This window comes from Haliaeetus albicilla, chromosome 22 (genome assembly GCF_947461875.1).
Source record: "Haliaeetus albicilla chromosome 22, bHalAlb1.1, whole genome shotgun sequence".
NCBI classification, from domain to species: domain Eukaryota; kingdom Metazoa; phylum Chordata; class Aves; order Accipitriformes; family Accipitridae; genus Haliaeetus; species Haliaeetus albicilla.
In genome coordinates this window covers 9,913,434-9,927,367 of record NC_091504.1, presented here as the reverse complement: position 1 = coordinate 9,927,367, position 13,934 = coordinate 9,913,434, and the positions used below count along the sequence as shown (strand labels likewise).

Here is a 13,934-nt window from a genome sequence, read left to right as displayed (position 1 = left end):
AGATAGCAGTCTTACTAGGTGTCTTTGCTATTGCATTTTAGCATCATTAGGGACCCTAGGTTTAAATTCCTTAGCACAATTTTCATATATATTGTTAGCTACAGAGAAGTCCATAGATTTCTCATCCCAGGCCACACCTATTCTTTCCTTTCCTAAAATCCCCATTTGGATTGCATCATGTTACAAACTATTGCTTTTATCAGAAAAAAATATGCTCTGGAGCTGCAATACTAAAATAAAAGGTTTGATTTTCCCTTCTGCAGGATTTCAAACACATTCTCCAGCCCCCCCCTATGCTTTCTGCAGCAGAGAGCTTCATCCCTAACACAGGTACAGGCTTTCTGGTGGGGAGGAACAGTGGAAGCCAGACAAGCAAGTTGAATTTGCATATCCAAGACTAACAATAGTGAATCGAGCAAGCGTCGCCACAAGATGGAGCACAAAATCCAGAGGACATTCCCATCACCCCCAAAGCTCGGTGCTGAACACCCATCCAATCCCAAAACAGCTATAACCCACCAGGCCAAACACCCAGCTAACCTAATATTCGGTCTCTACCCAACATATGGGTACATGTAGCTAATGCAGCATCTGAGACAGGGCAAACGCAGAGAAGCTGGCAAAAGCAGCGCTGCATCCTCCCTTCCTGACAGGTCCCAAGCATCAGCAACGAACTGCTCAACAGTGAACTCTGAAATCCAAGTGCTTTCACTCAGTAGTCTTAAAAATTATAGAAACTAAAAGAAGTGATACATATTTTTGGTTTTTCCAAAGTGTAAGTGAAGTTCTATCAGAAAGGCAGGGATGGGAGGGTGGTAAAGATAATTTACTGTGTTTATTGGTTTTGGAGTTACTGGATGTCTTGTGAACTTCAATAAAGACTCAAAAGCATTTCTGAGTGCAGGGACTGATCCTGTTCCTTAAAATCAAAGGAACTACCACCATTAACATCAATTGGGATGCAGGCTAGATTTCATATCACCTCTTGTCCAGAAAAAAGAAGAAAAGACTAAGCTGGAACAGAAAATGCTGAAGGAGCTTGAAGAATTCAGAATATCACTACATAAAAGGCTGTCTGGCACACAGGATTAAATATTCATGCTCTTGTAACTCCTGTATCTCATCTGAGTAAGAATTTGCTGAGCTGTCCCATGGATTAACTTATTGCACTATCAACTCCAAAGGAACCCAAACCAGAGACTGTCAGGTTACTCCGGTCACTGCCTTTGCTCCATGGAAAAGGAGCTCCATCTAGCTTCCTCCTAACAGCAAAAGGGTCCCAGATTTACATTCAAATTAACTAGCAGAGATGACTGCCATGTCTAGAAGATTCTGGACTCCAGAAAGTTCTGGGGTGCCTACTGGGGTGATAAGACACACCCAAAAAGAAGATCCTACAAGAAGTAACAAAAAAGTGTTTACAGCACTTTCTAACTTTATTTACCCAGATGCAATTTTATTTAGACAAATTGAAAATGAAGAGACATTTCATGCAATTAGGATAAAACTGACCGGAAAGCTGAGAGAACGTATAATAATACGTGGTGAAAAAATGCAAATACAAATTTTTAATCTCATTTACACCACATTTAGGAAGTTATGCCTTCTGGATGAGATTAGCAAAATAAAGGAATCTGATACTGTGAGAGAACAGGCCACTGCTGTCAGGGCCCTGAGGGCAGGAAAAGGTCTTAATGGCCCCCACCAGTCCCAACTGGATCCCCCCCACACACACACCCTAGCCCATGACCCAGGAGCCCCATTTAAGCTCAGCCCAGGGCCTGTAGGTGTGCCTGTCTCCAGCCCTGTCTCCTGGATGGACCTTGGACCTACATTTTATGTAGCTTGTCTCCTGGATGGACCCTTGATTAAGTACGTGGCAGCCTTGTCCTCCAGCCCTGTCTCTGGTCCCACCTCCTTTTGCTCCTGGCGGGGGTCCCTGTACGGACCCTGGGCCTGGTTCATCACTTGCCTTGTCTGGGTCTGGCGATGCACTTGCACAGCTTGCAGACACTTGAATTCTGTTGTCCAAAGCAGCTTAAACATTTGACGGCTGAGCCTTGCCAATCCTCCATCGCATTTCTTGTAGACTCATGACTGAGTTTCAAAAGTGGAACACTAGCATCTTTTTATGCTTGAGGCCAGCTCCTCACTTGGATTAAAGCAGCCTGGTCCTCTAAATATCAAGCAGCAGTTGCCAACAATCTGTTTGCACCTCTAATTATAGATAGAAAGGATGATAGAATTGGCAAGAAGATTTTTTTTTTCCTGAAAACATGAACGACTTAGTAAATTTTATGAAAAATGAGACCAAAGCAGTTCAGTGACAGAGATCAGTGTTGGATTCAGAAATTACCAAAGCCTAGTTTATTCTTACAGTCTATCAAGAAGAAGGAATGGGACAAGGAATATTTTGCACATAGAAGCATGTAAATTCTTTCCTAGATTTATGCAGGGCCTTTTCCATAGCCTAGGTGGCAACTGCTTTCATTCCAAGCAGCTAAAACACAGGCCACGGAGCAAGGTCTCAATGCAAGCAGCAGCCTGACTTTGTCCACAAGAAAATTTTTGACCTTTTTCAACATCCTACCTATTCCAACCAAGTCTTGTGAATCATCTTCAGCACCAGTAAGAGTTAAAAGCCAGAAAGGCTGACGCAGCTTCTAGCATTTGTCAAGGTTTTGGGTGTTTGTTTAGTTTTTTTAACTACCATACTAATTAGAGGTGCTAAAAAGCTAACTTCCAGTAACTAACATAGTGAGAAACAGCTTTTTGAGCTGGACTGCTTAGTATTACTTCTCTTTACCCACACTGCTTTTCTACAGTAACCAGAACAGGGTTTCTGTGAATCACTGACACAGCTCCTGCAGTTTGCCACTCACTGTATTAATCTGGAAGTAAGTAAAAGACAGCTTTGAGCATCAGGAAGTAAAAACAGGATCAAAAGCCAACACGCACATTCTGAATTCTAAGTTTCCTAACTAAGCCAGGTAGTTTGTAAAGAAGGCAGGTCCCCAGAGTGGACCTCATGCCGTACCTGCCCAAGGGCATGCTGAAGCAACGTGGGATGGCCAACAAAGCGAACATTATCAATCTTCAGTTCAAACTTTTTGCCACACATATCTGACTTGGTAGCCAAAATTGTTGCCAGGATGACATCTGAAAACCTTGAAGAGCAGAAACAGAAGTTATTACAATTTTCAGAAAGCATACCCCCAGAATATTCCTCCAAATACAGATATATTTAACTCTAAAGTTTTTAAATTATTGTAAGTTGTATCTAAATTGCTGTACCTGGAGTACCACCAATTATGTAAAATTAAGAACCCCTTAATTACATCTCTCAGATCATTACAATTATAAAACAGGAAGCATTCACGACAAAGACTGCAGGGTCATGCTTATTTAATTACATGCTCAGCAAAATACATTGGAAAGATTAGATGCAGTTTGCTTAAATATAAAAACAGCTCAAGTTAGCCATTGCCTGGATTTAGCTGCAGGTTAATGAACTTACTAAGCAACTACATATCGACACAGCCTGTCACTCAAGCACAACAGAGGTCTTTAAGCCACCCAGTACAGCAGAGGGGAAGGAAAGAAAGAGCTGATTCAATTAGAAGAAAGATAAAACCAACGCTTGTCCTTCCTTTCCCAAATCTCACCAGTGAGATTCGAAGTTACTCACTTGAACAGATCTCAGCCTGTGGTCAACAGACCACTGGCACCCTTCTGAGAGCTACCTGGCCTCACCTGGGCTTTCTCATTTCATAAACCAAACTGGGACAAATTCATGACAGGGCAGGCCCTTTGCAACACCAACCGTGGTGTTACTGGAATGGTCTGGATCGGTGGTGGCTGCGAGACAGGAGGGCAAGTATCTACGAGGAGTCTGCCCTGTAAAAGACAGCTACGGCTGCAAAAACAGGTAAGAATCCAGCGTGACAAGGAAGGAATTCGGCAACTGCTCTTTCCAATGGCCTTGCAACACTGGTCTGGTCTCTACAAACACTTGTTTTCCTCAGGGTGTTCCCTAAGACAATGGAGCTCAAATCCACAGGGAAGAGGACCTCAGTTAGCTGCTGGAGGGAAACTGTTGTTCTAGAACAGGGGCAGTGCAAGGTTTGATATTAGCAAGTTCGATCTTCATCTTATTTCTTGGAGGCTCCCATTTAACCAAATGAACTTCAAACCAGTTTCTGATGAGACCAGTTTTTTAAGAATGAAAACGTTTATTTCATTTTCTTTATTTACATTTAGGGATGCATGTCCCTGTCAGACCATCCCCCTGCACCAGGCAGGTATCCCAGATAACGTAGTATCACTCAGAGAAAAGGGCAGGCATGGGTGTGTGCTGCGCTCACCTTATCTCTTGGCCACAAGATAGACCTCAATGCCCAGAGAAGGAATTAATGTACCATATTCCTGGTTCACCCTGAGTGAGTTATATACAGAAACTAAGACAAATGCACACAGCCAGGTCTTTTGTGTGTATCCACCTGCATATGACCCACGGGGCATTTCTTTTATTAGACCTACATATACTGAAGATGAAGGACAACACAGGGGTTTTACAAACTGTCAAAGCCCCTGGTGTTTGTACAAACAGGTGATCCTGACCACAGCACGCTGCTTATGTTTGGCTTATGGAAGGAGCAGCTGTGTACAAACTTCCAAATCCCTGGCTGCTCTGCTCCAAACACAGCTAACAGCAAGCAGAGAGATGGGGAGACTAGCCAGAGACTCCAGGGACCGCTGAACCACACTCCTCAGACACCGCACTGCACTGGGCTGCACAACACATGGAGTTTGTGAAGAAAGGGCAAAGTGTCCTCGAATAGGACATGGACTGACAGTCCCTGGAGATGACATTCAAAATAGGAAAAAGCGTCACCATGACAGCAATGAGCTTTTCCCTCTCTTTTTGCCCTATTCAGCTGCGTTCTTTAATAGGTTCATCATGGAGCCAGGAAGACTATAATAGCAATACATCCAAAACCAGCATATGTTTTGGGGGGTGAAGGGAGAAGGAGGGTAAATTAGAAAATGCCTGCTTGCTGGTAAGAAATTAGTTACTCTTCCCTCTCCCAGCCTTGGCAAAGGATACCTTGGGAGCTGGAAAACTGATCATTATGATGACTTTCACCACCGTTAAGATTTGACTTTTACAAGGAATTACACCAGCAGATCTTTTAACAGATAAGTGAACGTAACAGTTCAGCAGTTCCCCGAAGAGCTCATGACACCAACAGCCCTCTGTCTGCCCTACCTTGTATGTGGCTCTGTGGGGAGGAGGAGATTAAAAGGTTGATTTTGTAAAGTCCTTAGTATCTTCTCCCTAGCAGAGACTTCTCTTTCTGGAAGAGTACTGCAACTGCAGCCAGATGATACACTCAGGATAGATAACCCTGTGATGGGTTACACAGGTGCTACCCGATGGGTACAGACACCTGGTATGACCGCAGGCTCTCCCAAGAGTGACCTGGGCTCCAGCCCCATTATCCTCATCTGACAGCCTAGATTTATTGGTTTTGCTGGTTTGTGGGTTTTTTCCCCCAGTGGTCTACATAATTATACATTTCTTAGGCCTCAGGATGATAGGGAGATTGAGAGATAGCAGATACATTATTCCCATCATTTCAATTCGTCATCTCATCTTAGAAAATAACACTTTTACTTTAAATATTTTAATACTGATTTTCTAATCTCTGGGGTATATTAAGATGACCTAAAAATACTGACTTATCAGAGCCCAAGAGTTTGTTAGAAGCAGATTAGGTTTCGCAGTTGGGCAGTGACAGTCCCTTCTTTTACGAGATTAGTCTGAGCATTGTGATTTCCAGAGGAAAGCAAACCTCTCCTGCACTAAGGAATTCAGCAGGCAGAAACTAAATACAAAAGACAAAAGCTTTGATTTGCCCAAAATATCCTACCGCTCCTATCACGAGCTCAATGTAGCAGCAACAGCAGACAATCCAGCAGTACGATACAAATCACACTAGTGCAGATCAACTGCTGTCACCAGCATCTCCTCTGGAAACCCAGCTGAAACAACAATTGCTTTAGCACATGGAAAAGGAAGGGGAAAGAACATCAAAACACAAATTCATCTTTTCCCCAAGAATGGATAATAACCTTTTATATGCCACATGAATTCAAAGCAAGGTTTTTATAAAGAATTCTTTGAAGTAGTTTAGAAAGGGAGCTGAGTATCTAGGTGAGCATCTTTATGTTAAGCAGGGACTAGAGATGCAGTTTAATACTTTTGGGGCCCTGGGTAGAGATAAGCACTTTTCCCTCCGCATGTTCAAAAAGGGGGTATAATGCAGTCATCCAGTTTAGCTTAGTGGGGCACCAGAACAACCAACTAGCGCGGCTGCTCAAAACCAGGTCTCTGAAGAGCTCTCCATAATTATTGTGGGATTAAATAGTTTACTCACTGATCTGTCCTTTTAAGTCATTGCTCATCAGAAAGCAATTTGTTTTAAAGCTCCTTGTTGGAATAACTACAATGCCAAGGCTATACTTGTTGCATTCTCGGAGGATCACAATTTTCTGAATTCACAGAAGGGACAGTACCACACGCATTCTGGACACCTTACCGGAAGCACAGAAGTGTTAGTAGGACCTTTGTAATTATCCTAGTGTAAACCTTCAGCAATATGTTTCCTACAGACATTGTGATTTAGCATGTAATTATCTCATCATTCAGTGTAAAACAGAAACCAGAAACAAAGCACAATTAAAAGGATGGTGAGAAAAGAAAGCCATTCTAGACATAGGTGATTGTTTAGAATGTTTGATCTTACCCCGAAACCAATTGCTCATCAGTTAGAGGACATTGGTCTCTGAAATGGGAACATGGCCATAAACACAAAACAAAAACACAACAAAAGAAAATAAACGAGGAAAGTACACAAAATAAAAAAAAAAGATAATATTAAAAACTAGATGAACTATTAAGGTTTAAACTCCTGTAAAGGAAATATAACTATTGAGAAGAGTCAAAAGTTAATGGTAGGTGAATTCCAGGTATATATTGCAGGCTCAGACTGACAACAGAAAAAACAGGCTAAGGCATTTTAGTCCTCTTGCTAACACTGGCTGCTGTAATGTGTTCCCACAATACGTTGCATTTATGGAGCTGTATTTACACCTCGCATACTTTTTAATTCATGCTTACCTTAAGAGAAAATAGAAGAGGTTGCAGTCTGATTTAGAGCAGATTCTAAACTTCAGTTTCTTTTCTAGACTATTACTAGCGTTTTCACCAAAGGAACATTCCATGCAGCCCCAAATGACCCACAGCTCTTCACAATTGGTTCTGGTGCTTCCATACCCACAAGACTTAGAAAAAGAGGATGCCAAACATTTATTGCTGCATGCACAGCCAGGATTCTGTAAAGGGCCTTGCACACAGAGCTGCTGCTGCTCCCCTCAAGGATGTAAACAACAGGTACAAGTCTGGCCAGACTCACAGCACAAGCATGAAGTCATTCTCTGTCTGACCCAGGCAATAAGCAGAAACTTAGGAACAGCAGGCTGAAACAGTTTTCAGTGCAAAGAACCTGAAAACCTTCTTTACAACAGGTGTGCAGAGCAAGGCACTGTTAACAGCTGTACTCACTTTTATATCAGAGAAACAAACACCTATTTTCATTTTAACAGTCAACTGCTTTTTTTTCCAAATAACAAGGAAAAAAAGGACTTATTTCCTGAAGCAAATTTCCTAAATATATTGAAAAATGAATCTGATAAAAGCTTTATACTGTCCACGTTAGAAAGGGGAGACAAAATGAAAACCTCCAACAATTATTTAATCCAAAAGACAGCAGATTTCTACTGGTCACGTTGAATAGAGAACCTAGAGCAATCCTAAATGACAAACTATACAAAGGGGGTATATTACAGGAAGGGTGTTTAAAGGGGTGGATGGATAGATGAATGGAAAAGCACGGGCTTACAGAAAGGAAGCCTTTCAGAACAAATACAAGGAAGAACACTGGAGTCCAGTGAAAGAGGGACAGAGGATACAGAAATGTTATCACAGGAGAACTACTGTTTGTTAGAAAGGGACATTCAAGTCCTTGTTTGCCAGTAACTTGACTTTTTTTATAACAGAAGCGTTTGGCCAATTAATGACATCAATGCTGTCAAACTTGCTAAACCTCCTTCAGTTAGTTATGCTACTAAAAAATGCAAAGTCTGGTGTAACATATGTTACTATACGTGCATCTTCATTAGAATTTTTGCTTGCTGACTATACCACCTTCAGAAAAACTACAAAAAACATTTCAGACCAATTTAACAAAGCATTATCTTACAGCTTCAAAAGAGTAAGTGCCTCAGATCAAGGGAAAAAAAAAAAAAAAGAGAGAGAGACTGGCAGGCATCTCCATAAGCTGTGAGGGGTATGTATTACTAGTAAAGCACTGAAAAACTGAAGGATGTTTGTTAAGAGAGCAAATGATGAAAGGATGAGAAGAAGCCAACAAAGAGAGACACTTGACAGGCAATTTGTTTTGACAATGACAGATTCTTCTGAATACCTTTTTGTTGCATGGCCACCATCAACACACCTCAACCACTTTTGCTGCTTGACTTGCTTTTAAAAGGAAGAAAAATCTATATTCTGAAGACCCAAACACACACCTCCATTGAGCAGAAATTAATACAAGCGAATACACACCAGCAACCCAGAGGTAGGATCATCATGAATAGGCTGCAATTGTCTATAAAAAACAAAAAGCATAACAATGACCAGGAAATTCGAGCCTGAAGGCTAGAAGAAATCCAATTATGCATACAAATATGCTGTATGGAAATGGAGAGTCAAGGCACTTCAATTGATCTAATTTTGCCCTTTCTGAGACCATAAAGAAATGCATACACCTCAACTGCTCCAGGAAAGGTCAGCTCAAAAGTAACCAATCTGGGTTCCAATAGCTTAGGAAAAAAGCAACAGTGAACCTTATCTAGGAGACAACTGGTGCTAGATTGTTAGTAAATTGAAGACAGCCATCCAGTATAAAAAAGGATGAATCCAACCCTCATAAGAACTAGTGCAGCAACAAGATAAATCTGAAATAACCTTTCCTACTGAACATGAAAACATGGGAAGACCCAACCCTTCAACATCATCAAACTTGCCATACACTATCAACTCAACCTAGCACTCTGCCCCCTCCAAAGCCTCAATTTGTGCCACCAAAAATATCCACAGATGCTACTGATATGCAGTGATTTAAAGGAATCTTTTTGCCAACCCTTCTTTGAAGAAGCCTTCCAGAAATAATACGAAACCACTTAATGAATTACTTTCATGACAGACAGCTCCAATCAGAAAGTCATCACCACCAGAAAACAGACTGGACTTCATGCTGATGAAATCTGTCCATGGACTACTGAGCTGAGTGTTTCAGGAAGATAACTGCTGTACCACTGCACTGCAGAAGAACAAACTTACAGGGACAGAGCTGCTACTGGGGGAATGGCTCTCTCAAAACCAGTCACTCCATTCCTGGTCTCTCCAGCCTGATCTTCAATGGGAACATAGAAAACACATTCTGAACAAGAACCCGGGAGCAAAAATTTGTAACATTGGTGAGGAAATAACCCCCATGGGCTCAATGACAATACTGGTTTTACAGTATGTGATAGTTAAACTCCCTCCTTTCCTAGTTTACCAACCATATGCATCTCGCTCTCCCCAAGACATCTGCACCTTTCTGCCTCCACTCTCTCCTTAGAATATCTTCTGCTCCACAGGCACCAACATCTGTTACTCCCAAAACAGTCTGATACAAATCAAAAGTCTGAGCAACCTGTTGTACACAGTTTTGAAGATCCCTTTTTGCTTTGTGGTGGAAGAAGGGCCTGTGTACCTATAACTTGCGTATTTTTCCCACCTGTATTGGTAAGTCCAGTGAAAGATACTAACTCCGCCAACAAACCTCCTCTTGCCTAATATAAATTAACAGTACTTAGTATACAAAGAGCATTAGCAATTTCTTCTACTAGCTGCTATCACGGAAGAGAAGGATAAGTTTAGCTGCTACCTCAGTTGTATGGGATGCAGTCGACTTACAACACTGACTACACTGGTATTGGGAAAAAACTTTCCAATAAACAAACTTGAAACAAATGCAATTTTGAAAAAGACTTTGAATTTCTGAATGCAGATGCCCAGCCCTGTAAGCAGCACAAGCAGCATGCTGGACCTCGATATCTGGCCTCTAGCAGAGCCCACACTTTCAGAGCAACATAAACACTCCTCTTTTTCTATTTCCCCTTCATCTGTATGGCAGCTAGAGACAGATCCACAGGAGATAATATTAAAGGACTTCCTGCTAACAGACCTGCATTGGCTGAAACCTCAATTTCATCTAAGTAGATATAAGGTTTATAAACACTGACCTTAGTAAGAGTCAGATGCGGACACTGCAGCATGAATTTGTATGTATTGCTATACACAAAACGGTACAAATGACAACTTCTTTCTTCTGAAGATGATCACTGCAGAGGGGGATTTTTGTCTTAATATTCCTTCATTCAATGCTTCAGAACTGTGATATTTTGCACTTAGTGAGTTCAGTTGAGAGATCATAAATTCTTTTAAACACTAAAAGCTTAATAACAAATACCTGACCAGGAGATTAAGCACTAACTTTCAAGCGCAGTGTTCTGGACACCACAATGAAATAATCTAAATCTTTGTTTAATGTAGGTTACATGCCAGCACATTCAACCTACTTAAAACCAGTTTCAGGCAAATACTAGCAGTTTTCTCATCTGACCATAATTTGAAATGATAAAAGCTTCTCCTACATCACTGCAGTAGCCACGTACTGCATGACACTAATTCAGCACCACACGCAACATCCAACGAATGCAGCTCCGCATTAAGTGCTTTGTCCAACTGGCCAGAATGGCAGAGGCAACAAGAATCAGTATCAGACAGAAGCTGGTACCATTCCAATACCATCTTAATCTATCTAGTGAAATACTAGAGCCAGGGTTTTGAACAGCAACCAACAAAATCCCTGAGATAACCAGCAAACATGTGCACTGAACCTTCCTAATGTGTATACTAGCTGCCATCAACAGCACAGTCTGAAACGCCATTCACCAATTACCAAACTTACAAAAGCACAGCTTGCTCCCACTGGAGTTGTGCCCTGTACCATACTGTGCTCACTGGAGACACGACAGAAGGCTGCATTTGAAGGTTTCAAAGATACCAGAAAAGGCGAGAGATACGAGACCTCAAGCAAAATGTGTTTTCATAAGATCCCAGTCCTAGAAAAACATATGAATTTGATGAAGTTTACTGTCATGGGTGATTTTAATTTCAGCTAAACTATTCTCAGTCAAAGTTAAAAACAAGCTTACATTTTGCGAGGTTGGGATCTAAATTTCTTTTTTGGGGGCAAGTGACAAGTACTTCTTTTTCACTTTTATATGAGAGAAGAGCAGCAACTACCCCATTTTATTAATATTGGAGATTAAAACACATATCACAAAAAAGATCTGCAACTGAACTACGGGCCAACAGACAAAAAACTTTTTTCTTTCCCAGATTTGTCTCGTATCTGATAGTGATAAATTTAGAACCATGCAGCAGATTTCAAATCTACAAAAACTAATTAGAGGGTCCATTCATATGCACATGCATGCTGAACACATTGCCTATTACGTTTGTTACCCACTGATTTGCTGTAATTGAAATACTATCTTTAAGTCTCAGTATCCTTTTGAGCTACTATTTCACTCCACAGACACAAGGGCAGCTGTATCTGGAGAAACAAAATTAGTTATTCATTAGTGCACAGCAATTCCATACGACACTTACACGAGCTAGGGAAGAATTTGAGGCAACTGAATAATATATCCAGTTAGACATAGGCAGTTAAAGAAAAGTGGAATTTTGCCAAAGTATTAATGCTCCTAGCTTTGAAAGAGTAATACTGCCTTTCTAATGAGCACAAAATACCTGACCTACACCTTGCCTAGATAACAATAGATTCAGTAGCATTCCCTCATGAGAGATTCCTTATTACTTAGCACTAATTTGCTCATAACTTGTCATTAGAGCATTTTTTGGCAGGTCATCTTCTATACAGTTCGAGAGAATTTGCCTGCTGAACTATCAGGCAGGAGAGCAAGAGGCCACCTCTCCTCTGTTTCAAACTCTTAGGCAAGGAGAAATGTTTTCCCCTACCTGGAGTCCCCATCTTGATCTTCTGTGGTGTCACCAGAGCTATTCACAGCATATCGACTCCTTGGTTTACCTGAAACAAAGAATAAAGACAGCTTTTTCAAGGAACAACCTTCTTAAAGTGCTCATTAAAATAAGTGAATTAGGAGAATACTTGTGCATTAAGAGAATATTTGTCTGTGCCCTTTTTAAAATTATCCATAAGAGAGATCTAAAAAAAGTAATATTAAAAGCAGATGGTTCCTTCCTTTTTAGGTAGAAGCACCAGATCTTGTTTTTTCTATTCTCACTCAAAAACACATCAAAAATAGGAGAAAGAGGTTTATATCTTCAGGGGATAAAGAGGAGAAAGCAAAAAAATTCACAGAAACAACTTTTCTCTCAAGTGCCAGGTAACAGTTTGCAGTTAGAGAGAGAGTGTGGAAAATAAAATTCTGACCAGTGCATTTCCCTCATTATTGCTCAGGTTTCAGGACAATGATAATGCTCCAGAAGCCCCTCCTGCAGTCACAGGTATCAAAATCCTTTACCAACAAAAAGCAGGAGGGGGGCGGGACAGAAGCAGCCAGCCAAAAAAAACCCCACATTCTCAGATTTTGCTTATAAAACCAAAAATGGGTTTGAAGACAATTCTCTCTTGGTAAAAAGTGACTCACAACCTAAAGAGGGGTGTCAAACTTCTCGTGACACACGGCAGTTAGCAAGCAACCCAAGTTGAACAGCTTCATCGCTCTGCAGCACCTTTAGGCCCACACACCAAGACTCACCCACTGCCGAGGCCAGGTGGGACGCTGACCCTGCCCGCAGCACCGCGGGTGCAGCCATCCTGCCTCCGGCCCCCACAGACTCCTGGCTGCGGGCAGGTCCGAGACTGGCCCCAGACACCATCCCTGATCAGGAATCTCGGAGAAAGAGAGAGGTACAACCAACACTGGCTCCACAGCAGCCAGCTGGCACCTGAATGGTCCATGTTCCTACTTTCCAAAAGAAATGAAACCTCCTCCACCCCATTATTCAACACAAGGGACTAAAGTCTCTTAGTTCCTACCCATTATCAGTTAAAGCTCACTTAGTGTTTTCTGAATCCCCTCTCCCAGATCGGTGCCTTCGCTTCTCACCCTGCCTCCTCCTCCTCCTTGCCCTACAGCTCCTAAAACCCACACAGCTTCAGCTGATCCAGGAACAGCAACAAGGCACCAAGTCAATAATAACACCCGGTGCTAACATGGTTCGATTAATGTGGGGCGTGAGGTGGGCGTGTGTGAGGGATGCCAGGGCACCTGGGGGTATGGGGGGTGCGAGGGGTGCCAGAGCACCTGGGGGTACGAGGGATGTGTGTGTGTGAGGGGTGCCGGCCCCCCACAGAGACTATGAGGCCGGGCGGGGGGGGACAGACCACCACAGGGGGTGTGTGTGGGATACCAGGCCCCCACGGGCGGCGGCAGGCCCCCGGCGGAGGCTCCTGGGGGCGCGGGGCAGCCGCAGGCCGGGCCGGACCCCGCGGCGTCGCGCACTTACTGGCCTGTGCGGCGGGGTGCTCGGCGCCGCGCTGGAAGGGGAAGCGGAAGAGCAGCTTGTTGCCGCGGCTGCCCGAGCTCACCAGGATAACGCTGATGGGGCTGGTGCTCTCGCCCATGCCGGCGCGGCGCGGCGCGGCCCGGCCCGGCCCGCAGGAAGGCCGCCCGGCGCCGCCGGCTTCCGCTTCCGCCCCACTACC

At 42.8% G+C, this 13,934-nt stretch overlaps 1 protein-coding gene across 8 annotated transcripts in view; it reads right to left on the bottom strand.

Annotated features, from left to right (window-relative positions):
• Window positions 1-13,934, bottom strand: part of NPRL3 (NPR3 like, GATOR1 complex subunit) — a 46,610-nt gene extending 32,676 nt beyond the window's left edge. For 2 of the 8 annotated variants that reach the window (XM_069809815.1, XM_069809817.1), the window contains exons 1-3: window positions 13,736-13,915; window positions 12,221-12,290; window positions 3,038-3,167 (exon numbers count right to left, since the gene is read on the bottom strand). In XM_069809815.1, coding sequence (XP_069665916.1) covers window positions 3,038-3,167; window positions 12,221-12,290; window positions 13,736-13,853 — 318 coding nt within the window. In that variant the 5' untranslated portion in view covers window positions 13,854-13,915. Of the gene's footprint in view, window positions 1-3,037; window positions 3,168-5,933; window positions 6,046-6,809; window positions 6,849-12,220; window positions 12,291-13,735 lie in introns of all 8 variants that reach the window. The other 6 variants (XM_069809819.1, XM_069809820.1, XM_069809816.1 and 3 more) reach the window with 6 other exon arrangements.